General features: G+C 42.6%; 1 protein-coding gene across 5 annotated transcripts in view; it reads left to right on the top strand.

Moving 5' to 3' along the window:
* The window catches only part of LOC133370203 (carcinoembryonic antigen-related cell adhesion molecule 1-like), a 42,273-nt gene that overhangs the window by 5,103 nt on the left and 17,925 nt on the right, over positions 1-19,245 (top strand). For 4 of the 5 annotated variants that reach the window (XM_061596088.1, XM_061596091.1, XM_061596089.1 and 1 more), the window contains exons 2-6: positions 16-387; positions 9,481-9,750; positions 12,075-12,335; positions 13,133-13,411; positions 13,632-13,892. In XM_061596088.1, coding sequence (XP_061452072.1) covers positions 16-387; positions 9,481-9,750; positions 12,075-12,335; positions 13,133-13,411; positions 13,632-13,892 — 1,443 coding nt within the window. The remainder of the gene's footprint in view (positions 1-15; positions 388-9,480; positions 9,751-12,074; positions 12,336-13,132; positions 13,412-13,631; positions 13,893-19,245) is intronic. The other variant, XM_061596093.1, reaches the window with a different exon arrangement.

Here is a 19,245-nt window from a genome sequence, read left to right as displayed (position 1 = left end):
CCCTTGACACTGCAGCTTCCATCTTGAGTTCTTGCTTGCTGTTGACTTATGCCCAGGGTGGGACTGAATTTCTCATCAAAGTTGAACCAGAAAAGCCTAAAGAAGGACAGAGTGTCACCTTAACACCAGAAGCTGTTGATCTGACGGAATTTGCTAGCTGCAGCTGGTACCGAGGGACAATTGAAGATCGAAAAAAGATTTTTACCTATTACCTAGTTCCAAAACCTGGGCAGGTAAATGGATCTGCCTTCACTGGACGAGAGACTGGGGCCCTAGACTGCTCCCTTCGTATCACAAATTTAAGGGCAAATGACTCTGCAATCTATACACTGAGCATGGAGGGACCTACAGGGTTCAAAACGAGGAATGCAAGCCTCACAGTCTTAGGTATGATTAACTTTTATCCAGGTATTCTTGCTTCTTTAAGCACACAGATCTGTCTCCTCTACTGAGTTTTGAGGTAGAAAGTTCTGAGCGTTTCCCTGGACAGGTTTATGAGCTTGCCCTAAACACAATTCCCCTAACCCCAAATGTCTGTTATCTCATCCCAAAGAGGTGCTCTCCATGCCATGGTCAGTATTGCAGGATTTATATATTCATTTATTTACTTATTGAAGTTGTATCCCACCCTTTCTCCCAAGGTAGCTGAGGCCTTGCTACTTTTTAGTTACCAAATTAGAAATATATAATGAAGTTATATATCCATGCATTAATTACCGCTTAATATACCTTTACCACCCTGTTATACTCTCATTCAGGATGATTAAAGAGGTACAATTGTGCCATTTTTACCTGTGCTTTTAATGCATGCATATAGGTGAGATGGAGTTTCTTATCTTTGTTAATAATCTGTAGTACAGAATCAGGAGTTGGTAGTGACTCCCAATTAACTGACTTTGAGTAAAATGACAGGAAATTCTGAATGTAGTGTGTGCTTCACTCTTGCTGAATCTGTGCCAGCATGCTGGTTTTGGGAACCTGAGCTCCTCAGATTCATTATTTGGTGGTGGGGGAATCATTCAGCATAGCTGAACCTAATCTGCTGGAAGAAAAATGGTTCTTCATTGTGAGCGAATGGCACAGACACAAAGTGGCTTTAAAATAGTATTAATTTTTTGTTACAGAAAGAGCCAAAATTTTTTTAACAGTGCTGATGGAGCCACAACAGACTATATATCTGTATCTATGTGTATATTTGTTGTGGGACTCTCTTCCATCTTTCTCCTTCTGGTCTTGCACAAAGTTCTTGGAGGAACAATGGTTTCCCAATCTTTGGGATGTGACATAGAGGGCTATCCTGATGAAACTTGTCCTAGGATGTATTCCTGACAGGCCTCGATTGCAAGGGTCCATGGCTCTACCCACAAAGAGATCCAGGTGATTGATACAATTTATTTTCAACCTGATTCATCCATCCAAATGGTCTGGCTCCTGTGCAGTGATGATACGAGTATGTAGTACTGTGATGAGAGAGAGAGAGAGAGAGAGAGAGAGAGAGAGAGAGAGAGAGAGAGAGAGAACGAACTGAAGGAAGATGGTGTCTAAACCATGAATCCCATTGGAAGCTATTCCTGGTTGATTCACACAATGAAATTGGAGCAACTTAGTGAAGTGGATCAAATAATTATGCATTTACTGGTGTAATACGCAACCCTGCCAAGCTGCAGAAAGGGAGTTGAGCATCTTAGGTCATGTCTAGGCCAATTCACACATCCAACATGATATGATGAGATGGGAGTTGAGCGACTATGTGTTGCTACATATTGATATAGTGTAGAATTGTTCCATGCACATCTTGCTTGCACTAGAGAGTTTTCTGAAGTAGGCTGAAAGTGATGGGTCAGTGTGGTGTGAGTTACACCACAAAGTCTCTAGGATAGATAGAAGAAGCTGGAGTGACCCAAGAGTGGCACTGTAGGAGATGGGCAGATCTGACCCATGAGATACAAATACACGAGCCCTATTGAGAGCCATATGTTTAAATGAGACCACTGCAGGAAAACCATTTGGTGTTTTGCACCCCATGTTAATTTGTTGGCCATTGAGATTTTCCGTGTCTTAGATTGGCCATGAGTAGCAGAGGTTGTTTATTCGTACACCAGGACAATTGAAATACAGGAGGCTTAGCAGAGATATGCTGAACTGGAAAGACCCACAAAACTTTGTTGCCTGCATATTCTCATGTGCATGGAGGATTACACTTGCAGCCTGCATATACTGCACATGTGTGGGGGCCACATTTGTTCATATACTGAAGTATACCATTAAATTATATTTGTCTGAGTGTTGCATTGCTTGCTGTCATCCTGGTGTATGGTGTTAAAACTTGAATAGATATGAATGGAACTCAGAAGTCTAAAACCTGCATATGTGGGAGTGAGATTTTGTGCAACATGAAATATGAATTTGTGAAATCTAAATATGAGCTTCTAGAAGTTGCTAGGAAATGTAAATGTCTGAATCAGCACTGGAACATTATTGGATCCAATGCATGTGCAAAACTTGATTACGGGACACTTGTAGCTGAATGTGTGAACTGAAAAGCACTGAACACTCAGTTACTTGTTGAATTATAGCAATTTTTTTCTGCTTGTTTTACTACATTGCTAGAACATTTATTTGTTTGGTATTTGCTTGTACAGATCTCCATCAAGTGTAGGTAATATGCCCCTGTTCTCTCTGGCAGGGGAAAGAAATTGATTAGTGATTCTCTATCGGCAACAGATAATAGTCACAACCTATAGCTGATGTGAGCAAGGCAGTGCAGTGCTATTATTAGACAGGGCAAAGCATCTCATCTCAGGCTTTGTATTTTGGGGTACTATTGAAAGTCAGAGTGTAATTAATGATCTAGTGTTCTTGTTATATTTTACCAGCATTTGGATTGCCATTTGGATTTTCTGCCTCAGGTACCATCTCTTCCAAAAGGAGATTGTTGGTTGCAGGACGAGCCAACAGTTTTCCTTCCCTTTCTCACACACACATACACTTACCTCAGCAACAATAATAGTGTGTCTTATCTGTAGAAGGTCTATCCAAGCCCAGCTTGTCTGTCTCTCTATCCCCTTTCCTAATTGAGTTTGACCTTGCCAATTTAACTTGTCACACCTCCACTAAACTCGCCATTGTCATCTTGTTCTGGAATGGAGAGCCTCCCAGGAACAGCTCTCAGATCCAGCTGTCTGACAATAATCAGACTTGCCATCCAAAACATTGTCTGCGGCGATGCCAGGATCTGTCAGTGTGTCCAACCCAGCCTTCATTGAAATGAGTGACATCACACACATTGAAGTGATCTGTGAGTATCTGTCTCCAACTACTGTCAGTTAGACCTGTCCCTTTCTCAGCTTCTCTGTTCTGTTATACCCTTTCCCATCTTTACTTCTTGCCAAGTGCTTCAGTTTTTAAAAAGGCAATTTGTTTCTGATTCTTCAGATCCCTCTGTGTTGCCTTCATGATATCTGGATAGGTGGCCGAACTGTGTCAATGCAATGTGTTACTTTTGTATCCATGAGAACTTGGTCCCACCAATTCAATTCAGAAGTCCAGCTCTATTGCGGACTGACTCTAACACCTTGGTCATTTTCCTCATCCTCTCTGTTCCTCATTAGCTTAAATTGCAGTGACCCCCCTCACCTCCTAACAGGAACAATCCTGTTCAGTATCCCTACAAGTCAGACATGCCCTCCTCAAGGATACTTTATTTTCTTCTGCACCCTGTTTTTCATCCCCCCCCAACTGACGACATTAGGTGGCTACTGAGCAGGCTCAGGCCACATGGGCTGCTTTTTGTTCCGTTAGGTTGCTTTAAAAAAAAAGATTGGCATACCTGGCCAAACCTCAGAATCCCTTCAAGCATGCTGATACCCCCCTCTTGTTTTCCAGTGGCCCTATTTTGGCTCAAGTCCTGTTGGCACTCACCCCTGGGTTGACAATGAAAGGGAGTGCCACTGTTTCTCTCTTCACTTCCCCACCAACCAAGGAAGCAGTAATCTCTTGAGGTGAGAAGGAGGCCAAACCAAGCCGACCGCAAGGCGGCCTGAAGTGATAGACTTTGAGCGCCACTAAAGAGCAGCAATCCTGAATTATTTAATTTTTAAAAATTATTTAAAAATTTGGAGTATAAAGCGCCAGTAAAGAGTATGAAGTAACTCTGCAATGAACAAATAAACTTCAAATAAATACAGGGTAAAGCCTGGATGAGATTTCCACATAAAATAAAAGTGACTTGTCCTTCTGAAACAACACGTAAAAGAATAAAAATAAAATGGTCCAAAAACATTTTTGGAGAGTGAGTCAGAGGTAGTAACAGCAAAAGTATCATGTATGATAAAACAAGTATTACAAAACAAATATTTTGTTATAGCTTACAATAATATTTTTTTTACTTAATTTTTTTCAAAATATGTTTGCCATGGAAGTAGGAGGGCAGGCACCATAAATGCAGGGGCCTATCCAAGAAGGAGGAGTGAAGCAAATTAGAATCGGGAGAAATTGGCTGAGGTTTTTCTTCAAATTCATTTCTGCTCTGGCTGAATTTAAAGACACTGTGGGTCAGACTGGCATGTGGTCTTCCAGACAACTCATTTGTGTTCTCTTGCCCCAGGAGAGATTATTAGTGGGGGAGATTGAGAAATCTCATAAAATGACTCTTCGCTTTGAGGCCCCCTAATAAAATGCCCCCTTTTTGAGCAGAGAACACTATTATTTTCATAGAGAGTTAAAATTGACGAAACTTGTATTTTTCTAGCATACTGAGCAACCTTCTCTTTGCCCCCGTTCCTTTGTCCCACAGTTCAAATAATTATGAGGTAATGAATAGTCAGAGTGAAACATGTGAGGGAGAGGGAAGACTTGGGCCAAGAGAACAGTCAGATATGAGAGAGAAAGGATTTGGGCCTAGTTTCGGGGTAGCACAGAGGGGCCTGAGCAGGATTTTTCCCTCACGCAGTTTTGTTTTTCTCTTCCTCCTTCGTTTCTTATTAACTTGACAGCCGTTTTTATTTATTGGCATCAGGTACAGATTGCCAGCAACAGTAACTCTTGCTCCCTTGGGTAAAAGGGCACCCAGCAAGCGAGGCGAGACAGGACAGGGGCAGCCTTTAACAGCCGGAAGGTGCTAAAGGTCTACACTGTTAGGGTGTTTTTTCTGGGTTTTAGCAAGGCTCTTTTGAGAACAAAAAGAATACAGTGCCAGCTATGAATTTATAGAAGGAGATATGATTTTGAGGGCCCAGCTAGCCACAATAGCCACACACTTTCCCTTCTTAACCACAAAATAACTTCTAGCCTGCCTGTGATATTTCCCACAGTATTTTTTTTTTAATGCTCTTAGGGGTACTTTAATGTAGGACAGGGACAAAGGTTGTCATCTTTGGGCCTGGCATGGCCAATGGTGCACAGCCCTTCTGTGTCAATGAGGCAAAATGAGTGAGACGTCAAAGAGCCTATTGTGACTGCAGGATAGACTTGGCTGTCTGGTCCCATCATTTATAATTATTTTAATTATTAAATACCAAGCTGGAAAAACAGGTCCATGGTGCCTAATGGTCATTAAAGTTCCTTATTCTCCTAACAGAAAATTTAATTTTACCAACTATGACGTACAAAATGAGATTACTATGCATTACTGTATTTTGACAAAATAACTTGCCCTTATTAATCTTCTGGAAAAGCAGCCAAGCTGCTGCTCTTTGCTGCCTTCAGAATCATTGCCCTCCCCAAATGCACATTTTTTGAAACTGAAGGCAAGATTGGTTTTAAGTTTGTTCTTCAGAATATTTGGACAAACTTTTGCCATAATAGTGTTTCTGTTTTTTTATGGACAGAGCACCCAAACTAATTGGGAAAATCTTCAGGAATGCTTTGATTTGGATTCCTGCATTGAGCAGGGGGTTGGACTTGATGGCCTTGTAGGCCCCTTCCAACTCTGCTACTACTATACTACTACTACTACTACTACTATTCTATGATTCTAGGGAGAAAACACACACTCACTTCATATTTGTAGGACAAAACGATCTGATTGCAGCCACTTTTCCTTCATTCCATACAACTTAATAGAATGAAAGTCTGCTCCACTGGAATAAGGAAAGGAGATTTCAACCAGGAAAATCCTTGAGAAGGAAACAGAATCCTTCTGTGTTGCATTTTTAATGCTTTTGTACTTTATTGTTTTGATCTTTTCACTTGTCAGACAACTTGGGATAACTTGTTCATAAAGGCGGGATTATACATTACATTATTACAATGCAAATATCAATGAATAAAATAAAATCCCACCACCATCTCTCTGGTGGTATACAACAAGACTGCAAGTTAACTTTTGCCAAAGGCAGCAAAACGGCTTGAGCCATTCCTGATGGGTGGGCTTCCTGTGCCACTTCCTGCAGTACATCCTGGAGAAAATCTCGCAGAGACTGCTGGTGTGTGCAGTCAACATTCCTGTGCTGTAGATTCTGTTCTCTGTCCCTGCAGAACAAGAATCAGTTCATCAAGCATTTTTATTGCATCACCTAAAGGTCATCACAGTTCCCTCTGGAGACAGGTAGAATAGGAGCAGCAGTGTCTGGAAACAGTGCCAGCAAGGACTGGCTGTCCTTTTCACAGATGCTATTTTTTCAAATTGATTTATTTCCCTCTTACTAGTTATGGAGGCCTGAAAATGAATAGAAAGTCTGGTCCAAGCCTGAGCGATGGTTCAAATTAAACCCTGGTGCTACTTCTCTCAGCCTTGCTAATTTTTTGTCTTGCCCCCTTTGCCTAAAGTTCAAGAGGAGTTTAGGATTTCCCTCCTTCCCCTGTACCTTCTACTATCATAAAGCTGCTTTGCCAATCACCTGTAGTGTGGGTTGTCTCATACAGGAGCCATAGCTCAACAGGATGCTTTTGATGGGGAAGTTCCTAGATTCTTTCTCTGGCACCTCAGTTTAAGGATCTGGGAAATACAACTGTCTGATATCTTGGAGACTATTGCCACTGACAACAATGCCTCAGCAGCATGCAAGCTAATTCAATCAGGCCATTTGTCTAGCTAGCACAGTACTGTTGACTGTGACAACAGACAAATGGCCTGACTGAATTAGCTTGGATGCTGCTGAGGCATTGCTGTTAGCTGGAAATGGAATTAAAACAGCCAGCACTTAATACTGTGCTATATTGTATCTGGCAATATAGCCAGGATCCTTCTCTGTCTATCCACAAATAAGTTCCATTCAAGAAAGGCCCTCTTAAAAGCCTCGGTAATGCTTTCTCCACATTGGACACGTTGGTGCTGAAATTGCATTTTATAGCAAGCTCCCTCTCCCTCCACCATATATCACGTTTGACAACAACACAGAAAACACTGGAACACAACAATGTGGTGATGTCATCATGAAGATTCCCCATAAAAAGTGAGGGAGCAAAGGATGGCAAGTCCAGAGGAAAGGACTAGTGTGGAAGCAACCTTGGTGCAATCCCAGGTATTGCTGGGCCCCACAGGAGCTGCACAGAAATTGACTGAAAGTGGCATTTGGGATCTCATTTTGCATGCAAACAGTGGAGAAGGCAAGGAGGAAAAGGACGTGTAGCAAGGTGAAGATGACAAAACCAGCAGCCTGCAGCTAAGACTAGTCACTATAGATCTGTATGAAGATACACCAAGCTTGTTGTTATAATGTCAGTTACTTCCAGTGCCCCTTGGCCCTTTCCAACATGTGGCTTTCCTGTTTTTGCTCCAGATGGGCCTGATGCCTCCATAATCAACCTCCAGGAGCCAGTTCATATAGAGCACTCCCACCTTAACCTCTCCTACTCTGCCAACTCCAACCCATATGCAAATTATTCTTGGTATCATAATGGGGCATTTCTGGAAGCTCAGAACGAGTCTCGACTCCTGATCTCACATCTCTCTCTGAATGATCCTGGCATTTATACTTGTAATGCCACCAGTTATGTCACTGGTCTCTTCAACCTCACCAGCCTAGAGATCAGCATCCTGGGCGAGTAACTTGAATGGCCAGATTGGATCACAGGCTGACATCTTCTTGCAGCTGATACGTACTGCCCTTGTAATAATCTGTAACATCTGTACAAGGCGTGCCTGATTGCTCTGACTCTGTCACATTGCCATTTTGGCTTCATATCATCTTGGGAACATTCTTTTCTGGCCTATGTATGAATAAGATTGTGGTCTGATTCCTGTATTTCTATTTGAGGATTCTTGCCAGCTGGAGTTTTTGCACTGGTATCCCTTGCATGCAGTGGACTGTTTCTCATTTTATTTTATTTGCTTGTATTCTTATTCTGTGTCCACGATCCTCACTAGGCTGTTATCATCTGGTTTGCATCTGGACCAAAAACTAGACTGTTGCCTGCTACCCATTCCACTTATGCACTTAAGTGGGACAATCCTTGTATCCTCTCACCTTACCTCTCTCTTCATCATCTATGATGACTGCTCCAATTCAGTTCTTGGTGTATCATGGGGTTTCTCTTCATCAAGTCAATTTTGTTCTTTGTTGTGCATTCTCTCTGTGTTCCATGCTATTTCTGGATTTAAGATTACATTATTTTTTGCCTGTCAGTGGAACAACTCAGATGACAAACAAAAATTGTGTGCAAGTGCCTGGCATTTCTCCTCCTTTGTGTGCTCTATCTTTCAGAACCTTCCTTCTAGAACTTTAACTGGCATAGAGTGGTTCAAGTTGGCAAATATTTGGCTAAGATGTAGGGCCCACAAGCTATCATTACTTTAATTATACAGGTCCTGCAATGTCCTTTTCCTTTCAGTTGGTTGTCTTCCTCAACCCCATTCTACTTGGGCTTTATTTTAGTCCTCCATGGATGATCCTCTTTGTCCCCAAAACTGGATCAGAAGCTTCTCCGCTGGTATGCACTGAATCTACAAATAACACATTCACAAAGAAGCAAACTCTGTTCTTTTCTTTCCTGTTGCTAAACCTTTAGATTTCATCACACCAGTTCCATCACTACAGTGGATTCTTTCTTCCATAGGATATGGATTGGAGATGGGACAGTAATTCACCTTCCCTGTGTTCCTTTTTTTAAAAAAAAGATTTATTGTGTCAACTATTCCCTTGTTCCATTTTACCTTGTTCCATTTTAACATTCATTTTCCACTGAACATTTGTTTTACATTGACAAGCTTTTGCATTTCAATAATGGCAACCGATAAAGTACAAGTGTTTCCGTGTGCTCCCTCCTGTTCTTTGCATCCGTCACCTTGTTCCTTACTGCTGCAGAATTTTGTTTACTGAGGTCTCCTAAATGGGAAAAAAACCCACAAGTATCACCTCTCAGCAGCAAATGGATCATACTGCACAATCACTCCTTATTTGGCAAAGAGAGATTGGATCTTGGAAGTTGAGAACAAATTGGCTACCATGAGGAGGCCTACTTGCTTCACCATTTTTACCTTGGATAACACCGTTCTTCCCCCCACTTCTGTCTTCTCTCTTTCCCTCTCTTTCTCTACAGGAGTTGTCACTAATATCAACATCAGTGACCCTGGCAAGGCCATTGAGAATAACATCACAGTTCTGAACTGCACCTCCGCAGGCTCTGATGTTTCCTACTCTTGGTTAAAAGGGAACCAGAGCCTGGTGGTTGGAGGTCGCATTTCTCTGAGCAACAACAACCAGACCCTCACATTCAACACAACAAGCCGGAATGACTCAGACAGCTACAGCTGCCATGGATATAACACCTTCTCTAATGACACCGTCACCTACTTGTTGAATGTTCTCTGTAAGTCTGGTTTTACCGTTGAGGGTGGGTTGAAACAATTCTGGGAATGGAGCGTGTGGGGAATTGGCTTGGGCCCTGGAAAGTGCAGACTATGACTTTTAAAGGCAAGCATATAAGGCCAACTTTTTACAACTCAGTAAGACTAACAAGCACAAAAGTGGGGAGACCCAGCCTGCAAGTTCATTCACCTGATGTGAAGTTAGAACTCACCTTTTAAAATTGTTACTTCATGCACAATCCATCTTCTTTCTGAAACTGGATTGTCAGAACTCTATAGTTTTAAATTTCCCCATTCCCTTATTGCAGTATAATCATTAAAAAAAATTGAAAGCTCCATCAAAATCTCTAGGATAGATTTTGTTTTGTTTTGTTTACAGCTTATGGCGACCCTATGAATCATTGACCTCCAAAAGCATCTGTCATGAACCACATGATCTTAGATAGAAGATCATTATCGTACCCCTTATTTGATCTAAATGTATGCCTGATCTCAAGTAGGACAGTCAGTTCTAGGAACTGCATCAGCACCAAAGATAATAAGTTGAATTATTTATTATTATTATTATTGTTATTATTATTATTATTATTATTATTATTATTATTATTATCTTTATTTATACCCCGCCCTTTTTCCAAACTGGAACTCAAGGCGGCTTCCAGATAAAAATAAGTACACATCATTAAGAACCTATAAAAATATAAAACATATAAACATATAAATTACAGGGGTCTGCATCACATTGAGCCAGATCGATGCCCACTATAGTTCAGGAACTGCCTTACTTACTTGGCAGCAAAGTAACTCCAGCATCCCCGGGAGATATTATTTCCAGACTGCTGAAATTTTATTTATTTATTTATTTTATTTGATTCAGTTTTTATACCGCCCATAGCAAGGCTGTCTGGGCAGTGTACATCAAATAAAAACGTTTCACATACAATTTTAAAACCACATGATAAATACAAAATACTAAAAATACTAAAATAATAAAAATACTAAAATGCCTGAGCAAAGAGGAAGGTTTTCACCTGGCGCCGAAAGGATAGTAATGTAGGCGCCAGGCGTACCTCGTCAGGAAGGGTGTTCCATAGTTCGGGGGCTGCTATCGAAAAGGCCCTCTTTCTTGTAGTCGCCTTCCGGGCGTCTCTCTGAGTAGGCACCCGGAGGAGGGCCTTCGATGTTGAGCGCAGTATACGGGTAGGTTCATACTGGGAGAGACGTTCCATCAGGTATTGCGGGCCCGTGCTGTGTAAGGCTTTATAGGTTAAAACCAGCACCTTGAATCGGGCCCGGAAACATATAGGCAGCCAGTGCAAGCGGGCCAGAATCGGTGTTATATGTTCCGACCACTTGGTCCCAGTTATTAATCTGGCCTCCGCATTCTGCACAAGCTGCAGTTTCCGAACCGTCTTCAAGGGCAGCCCCACGTACAGTGCATTGCAGTAGTCCAATTTCGAGGTCTAGAGATGGCAAGGATTAGGCCTGTGGCCTTGTAAAGGCAAATTGTGTGCTTTACCACTGAGCTCTGCCCCAGTACATCTTGTGTAACTGCCTATATGGTATCTCTTTCTGGCTGGCTGTGGTATAGATGTCTAGCCTCATTGCTCAGAGGGTAGCTGGGTAATTCTTCCTTATTCCACACTACCTCCCCCTTTTTTTTACTGGCAAAACTTAAGAAACCAAAAGAAGCTATTTCTTTTTTCAGATGCCAAAACTAGACTTACTGAGCTTCTGGAAGTGAGCCCTTTCTTGTTTTTGAGGAGGGGAATTAAGTGAATTAAAGTAATGCCTCCACCCTGCCAAGCTTGCTTAACTTCCCATTTTAGGTCCACTGCTTCCTATTTTGCTCTCTGTTGTGAGAGAGTCCGTAATATTGACTCACAGATCACATTCATTCTAGGCACTTTAAACTAGTTTTTGAAAGTCATGGCTTCCACCAAGGATTGTAGCTGTGGGAGACCCTTTATCACAACTGCCCTTTTCCCCTTCTCAAAACAACAGGGTTCCCTGAGAATTAAACAGATTTGAAACTGGCTTACATTTGTAAATGTAGGCATGCTCTAAACAAGTAAACATGTCATGGATATGGAGGGGGACAGCTTAAATCTCCCAAGGTAGCTGTTCTGCATTCTCTAAACAGACACATCTACCAGCAATTCAGTGTCCTTTAAACTTAGAGAACAAAAATCACAATTCATATGCCAAACGCACAGGCAAGTGCCAATCAATCCAACTCATGATGCATTTAGGTAAAGGTGGCACCTTAATCCTCCATGAGCATACTGGCTTTCCCCAACTTCTGACTCTCCTGTATTTACTCCAGATGGGCCTGATGTCCCTGTAATCAGCCCCAGTGCACACTCTTATGCAGAGGGCTCCAACCTCACTCTCTCCTGCAAAGCTGACTCCAACCCAGCTGCACAATACACTTGGGCCTTAAATGAGACTTCAGAAGTTGGGAATACCTCCCAGCTCCTGATCCTGAATCTTCTTTTCAACAATACTGGGAATTACACCTGCAAGGCTTTCAACAGTGAAACCAACAACCACTCCAGCTCCCCAAACCAGGAGATCTGGGTACTGGGTGAGTATCCGCATGGTTACAAGCATCCATGGCTTACAAAAGTTAGTTGTATCTCACTGCTGTTTCTTGTCTTGTACTGGTGGTCTATATACCTGTCCCATTTCCTGTCTCCATGGGACTCTTCATGAATCCAAATCCAATGCCAGCTTTTCTCCTCCTCTTCTGTTATGCACGCTTGGGTATTAAATTATTTTCTGTCTACCCAGCAGCCTCTGTTCCTTCACCCAATATTGATTTAACAGGATCTCTGTCACCCATGGGATATTGCATGGTTCTCAGGGTATCTTAGAATCTAAGCAGTCACCTACCAGTGAAGACTTCCAATCAAGATCATCAATAAAATGCATCTTTTGTGGTGTTTCACTGCCTTGGCAATCTTTTTGTATGGTTTCTGTTCATCTTATTCCCAAGACTCTGTCCTCTGCAGGATATATTCTTATGTCCTGAAACTGGGGATCAGAATCTTGATGCAATGGCTTACTAGTTTCCTTCAAAGGATTGGTGTTCACAGCCTCTTGCTAAACTGTCTCTCCCTTTGGTGCCTCACCATGATCTGTAAGTGCCTTGTTGGTCACCTGTCACTCAAAATGACTTCACTACATTTGAGTTCCTTCTTGTTCTTCCGTTGGTGAATGTTGTGGCATGGCTTTTAAACTACATCTCTGTCCTCTTCAAAAGATTTCAAGGGAATTGGAGTTCCCGCAGGCAGACCTGAGATGCCTTCCTCTCCATGTATGCATTATTTGCCACATTTTTTCTTGATAACTCCCTGCCTTGCCACTCTTGTTTCCTTACAGCGAAAGTTTCTAATGTTATCATTACTGGTCTTTCCGAAACCAATGAAAGTGAGTCGGTGTCGGTGACTCTGAATTGCACCTCTAGTGGCAGTGAGGTCTCTTACTTTTGGTTCAAGGGGAATCAGAGCCTGGAGGATGGAGGACATGTGTCTCTGGGGTCTGATAACCAATCTGTCATAATATACCCAGTTGACCGGTCTGATGCAGGCTCCTACCTCTGCCTTGGGGTCAACAGCATCAGCAACAACACCAGTATCCCCTTCAACCTGACAGTGTTCTGTAAGTGTGGAGCCAATTCTCAGTTCATTATTTCTATCAATTCCTACCAGCTTTCTCCCCACACTTAATGTATCTCCTAAAAATTGGATGAGGAATCCATCATTCCTCAGTGCTAGGTCATTTGCCTGCAGCTGCCTCTTTAGCTCTGGGGAGATACTGAGTGCTGGGGAGATTCAGCAGGAAACCTGATGCCCAACTTGTAATTCTCTGTTTGCTCCAGATGGGCCTGATGTCCCTGTAATCAGCCCCAGTGCACACTCTTATGCAGAGGGCTCCAACCTCAGCCTCTCCTGCAAAGCTGACTCCAACCCAGCTGCACAATACACTTGGGCCTTAAATGAGACTTCAGAAGTTGGGAATACCTCCCAGCTCCTGATCCTGAATCTTCTTTTCAACAATACTGGGAATTACACCTGCAAGGCTTTCAACAGTGAAACCAACAACCACTCCAGCTCCCCAAGTGAGGAGATCCGGGTACTGGGTGAGTATCCGCATGGTTACAAGCATCCATGGCTTACAAAAGTTAGTTGTATCTCACTGCTGTTTCTTGTCTTGTACTGGTGGTCTAAATACCTGTCCCATTTCCTGTCTCCATGGGACTCTTCATGAATCCAAATCCAATGCCAGCTTTTCTCCTCCTCTTCTGTTATGCACGCTTGGGTATTAAATTATTTTCTATCTACCCAGCAGCCTCTGTTCCTTCACCCAATATTGATTTAACAGGATCTCTGTCACCCATGGGATATTGCATGGCTCTCAGGGTATCTTAAAATCTAAGCAGTCACCTATCAGTGAAGACTTCCAATCAAGATCATCAGTAAAATGCATCTTTTGTGGTGTTTCATAAGAACATAAGGACATAAGAAGAGCCTGCTGGATCAGGCCAGTGGCCCATCTAGTCCAACACCCTGTTCTCACAGTGGCCAACCAGGTGCCTGGGGGAAGCCCGCAAGCAGAACCCAAGTGCAAGAACACTCTCCCCTCCTGAGGCTTCCGGCAACTGGTTTTCAGAAGCATGCTGCCTCTGACTAGGGTGGCAGAGCACAGCCATCACGGCTAGTAGCCATTGATAGCCCTGTCCTCCATGAATTTGTCTAACCTTCTTTTAAAACCATCCAAGCTGGTGGCCATTACTGCATCTTGTGGGAGCAAATTCCATAGTTTAACTATGCACTGAGTAAAGAAGTACTTCCTTTTGTCTGTCCTGAATCTTCCAACATTCAGCTTCTTTGAATGTCCACGAGTTCTAGTATTATGAGAGAGGGAGAAGAACTTTTCTCTATCCACTTTCTCAATGCCATGCATAATTTTATACACTTCTATCATGTCTCCTCTGACCCGCCTTTTCTCTAAACTAAAAAGCCCCAAATGCTGCAACCTTTCCTCGTAAGGGAGTTGCTCCATCCCTTTGATAATTCTGGTTGCCCTCTTCTGAACATTTTCCAACTCTATAATATCTTTTTTGAGATGAGGTGACCAGAACTGTACACAGTATTCCAAATGCGGCTGCACCATAGATTTATACAACGGCATTATGATATCGGCTGTTTTATTTTCAATACCTTTCCTAATTATCGCTAGCATGGAATTTGCCTTTTTCACAGCTGCCGCACACTGGGTCGACATTTTCATTGTGCTGTCCACTACAACCCCGAGGTCTCTCTCCTGGTCAGTCACCGCCAGTTCAGACCCCATGAGCGTATATGTGAAATTAAGATTTTTTGCTCCAATATGCATAATTTTACACTTGTTTATATTGAATTGCATTTGCCATTTTTCCGCCCATTCTCTCAGTTTGGAGAGGTCTTTTTGGAGCTCTTCACAATCCCTTTTTGTTTTAACAACCCTGAACAATTTAGTGTCGTCAGCAAACTTGGCCACTTCACTGCTCACTCCTAATTCTAGGTCATTAATGAACAAGTTGAAAAGTACAGGTCCCAATACCGATCCTTGAGGGACTCCACTTTCTACAGCCCTCCATTGGGAGAACTGTCCGTTTATTCCTACTCTCTGCTTTCTGCTTCTCAACCAATTCCTTATCCACAAGAGGACCTCTCCTCTTATTCCATGACTGCTAAACTTCCTCAGAAGTCTTTGGTGAGGTACCTTGTCAAAAGCTTTTTGAAAGTCTAAGTACACTATGTCCACTGGATCACCTCTATCTATATGCTTGTTGACACTCTCAAAGAATTCTAATTGATTTTGTATGCCACCTAAAGTGGCCGCTGACACAGCCAGATAGGCGGCCTAGAAATAAAATTTTATTATTATTATAATAGGTTACTGAGACAGGACTTTCCCTTGCAGAAGCCATGCTGGCTCTGCTTCAGGAAGGCTTGTTCTTCTATGTGCTTAGTTAATCTAGCTTTAATAATACTTTCTACCAGTTTTCCAGGGACAGAAGTTAAGCTAACTGGCCTGTAATTTCTGGGATCCCCTCTGGATCCCTTTTTGAAGATTGGTGTTACATTTGCCACTTTCCAGTCCTCAGGCACGGAGGAGGACCCGAGGGACAAGTTACATATTTTAGTTAGCAGATCAGCAATTTCACATCTGAGAACTCTCGGGTGGATGCCATCCGGGCCCGGTGATTTGTCAGTTTTTATATTGTCCATTAAGCCTAGAACTTCCTCTCTCGTTACCACTATTTGTCTCAGTTCCTGAGAATCCCTTCCTGCAAATGTTAGTTCAGGTTCAGGGATCTGCCCTATATCTTCCACTGTGAAGACAGATGCAAAGAATTCATTTAGCTTCTCTGCAATCTCCTTATCGTTCTTTAGTACACCTTTGACTCCCTTATCATCCAAGGGTCCAATCGCCTCCCTAGATGGTCTCCTGCTTTGAATGTATTTCACTGCCTTGGCAATCTTTTTGTATGGTTTCTGTTCATCTTATTCCCAAGACTGTCCTCTGCAGGATATATTCTTATGTCCTGAAACTGGGGATCAGAATCTTGATGCAATGGCTTACTAGTTTCCTTCAAAGGATTGGTGTTCACAGCCTCTTGCTAAACTGTCTCTCCCTTTGGTGCCTCACCATGATCTGTAAGTGCCTTGTTGGTCACCTGTCACTCAAAATGACTTCACTACATTTGAGTTCCTTCTTGTTCTTCCATTGGTGAATGTTGTGGCATGGCTTTTAAACTACACCTCTGTCCTCTTCAAAAGATTTCAAGGGAATTGGAGTTCCCGCATGCAGACCTGAGATGCCTTCCTCTCCATGTATGCATTATTTGCCACATTTTTTCTTGATAACTCCCTGCCTTGCCACTCTTGTTTCCTTACAGCGAAAGTTTCTAATGTTATCATTACTGGTCTTTCCTTAACCAACGAAAGTGAGTCGGTGTCGGTGACTCTGAATTGCACCTCTAGTGGTAGTGAGGTCTCTTATTTTGGTTCAAGGGGAATCAGAGCCTGGAGGATGGAGGACATGTGTCTCTGGGGTCTGATAACCAATATGTCATAATATACCCAGTTGACCGGTCTGATGCAGGCTCCTACCTCTGCCTTGGGGTCAACAGCATCAAGCAACAACACCAGTATCCCCTTCAACCTGACAGTGTTCTGTAAGTGTGGAGCCAATTCTCAGTTCGTTATTTCTATCAATTCCTACCAGCTTTCTCCCCACACTTAATGTATCTCCTAAAAATTGGATGAGGAATCCATCATTCCTCAGTGCTAGGTCATTTGCCTGCAGCTGCCTCTTCAGCTCTGGGGAGATACTGAGTGCTGGGGAGATTCAGCAGGAAACCTGATGCCCAACTTGTAATTCTCTGTTTGCTCCAGATGGGCCTGATGACCCTGTAATCAGCCCTGAAGAGCAACCATATGCTGTGGGCTCCAACCTCAGCCTCTCCTGCAATGCAGACTCCTACCCACCTGCACAATACATTTGGATCTTAGAGGGGGAAGCAAGTAGGTACACTTCCCAGCTTTTGATCTCAAATCTGTCTTCTGGCAACATTGGGAATTATACCTGCAGTGCTTTCAATGTTAAGACTATCCTCCACAAAAACACAAGCCAGCATATTGGTGTGTGGGGTAAGTATCTTTTCATGGCCTGTACTGGGATCTCAGCTTGGTTATTTTCCGCTTTCTCACCAAATACCACCGCTTTCTCTGCACTCTCTTTGGAGAAGCTCCATGTTGCTCCACTTCTCCTGAGCTGTCGCTTCCAGTGTCTGTATTAGTCAAGACATCAGTAAGTCTCTCAAATATAGATTGTGCTGTTCTGTTGCCTACAGCCTGCTACCCTGGGTGTGACTTGAACCCTTGATTTTGTTTGTTTGTTAAATTTATATCCTGCCCTTCTTCCCAGAAGGATCCCATATATTTGGCTTACCTGAATGCATGATTTTCGCTTGATGCATGCAGTGAAAGGTTGGATGGTATAAAAAAAGTCAGGTTAAATGGTGGCAATGCTCATGACGAGCGGTAGGCTTTAAAAAGATATATGACTAACTTGCCAGTGCAAACACGACGTATGATACTACCTTGATAGCCCAGAGTGCTTAGTTTCATATGTTATATCCTGTCTACATTTGATAACAAAAATATTTCCTTACAATGTACCTTGGTGTACCATGATTATTTAAATCTGGCCTGGGGGAACCTTTGTTCTTTCAAGAGTCACATTCCTGTAGGGGTGATCTGTCTGGGGCTGAGGTGGCCCACTGGAGGAGGGACAGACTGCACTTGTCAGAGGTCTGAACTGATGCATGGAAAGGGATTCCCCGCACCCACACACTTCTCTTTCCATTGCTCCATTGCTCCCAGCCCCCCCCCCCATCCTGCCTCCTTCTCTTCCTTTGGGCTCACACAGATACACAATTAGGTGTAATTTAGATCTTTTTAGAATGGAGGTTTCTTATGCAAGATACATTGCACTGGAATGGAAATGAGATCTGATGGCATCTCTTGTTAGTGATGGAACTCTTGTTTTGCATAGTGCAAGTTCATTTCCTGGAATACTTTGCAGTGCCCAAACTTCAACTGTTGGAGTATCCAGATACTCAGTGATCTGCATGCTTCATTCAGGTGGTGCATGGCATATCTGCAAAGAACACTTACAATTTGAATTCTATGGAATTCAAATTGTAATACAATAAAATGCAATATATAGGAAGTAAAACAAGCACTAAAAACACAATTAAAAATCATATAGCATCTAGGACAGTGCACTACAATCACTACATCAGATGGGGGGGGAAATCATTAAGTGGTCCATCATAACCCTCGGCAATTTTCAAGTGGACTTTTTGGGGGAAAGAAGTTTGGGAACCACTGAGATAGGCCACATCTACTACACCACAGGTATAATGTGGTTTAGTCGTTATTCCCTCTCCCCCATGATACTTGGAAATTGTAGTGCTCTGAAGGGAGTTAGAGCTTTTTTTAACAGAGAATTCTCAGCACCTTCACCAAACTGTGATTCCTAAGATTGTTTAGGGGACATTAGGGCAGCTAAAGTGATATAAATAAGGAGTGTAGCTATGCCATCAGGGCTAGGTCCAGGGTTCAGGGGGCTATGCTGAAAGTACTCTGTGTTGGGCCCTCTCTGTCGTCAGTGGGCCTTAGTGGATTTACCTGCCTGGTAATAGTGGCAGTGCTCAATGCAATGCCACGTGTTAGCAAGACTCCTCTGTAGATATGTGTTTCACATTCACATGTTCTAGGAGTCTTATGAATTAGGATCTTTAGATATTGGCAATAGTGCCTCTTGGCAGATTTACCCAGTAACTTGCAGTCACATAGGTCATAAAAATGGGGATATTTGTTGAGTATATACACACAGAATCAAAATATACATATTTTAATGCTTCAGTAGGGAATAGC

This window comes from Rhineura floridana, chromosome 15 (assembly GCF_030035675.1).
Source record: "Rhineura floridana isolate rRhiFlo1 chromosome 15, rRhiFlo1.hap2, whole genome shotgun sequence".
Classification (NCBI taxonomy): domain Eukaryota; kingdom Metazoa; phylum Chordata; class Lepidosauria; order Squamata; family Rhineuridae; genus Rhineura; species Rhineura floridana.
The sequence above is the reverse complement of the archived record's forward strand: the minus strand, read 5'-3'. Positions and strand labels throughout refer to the sequence as shown.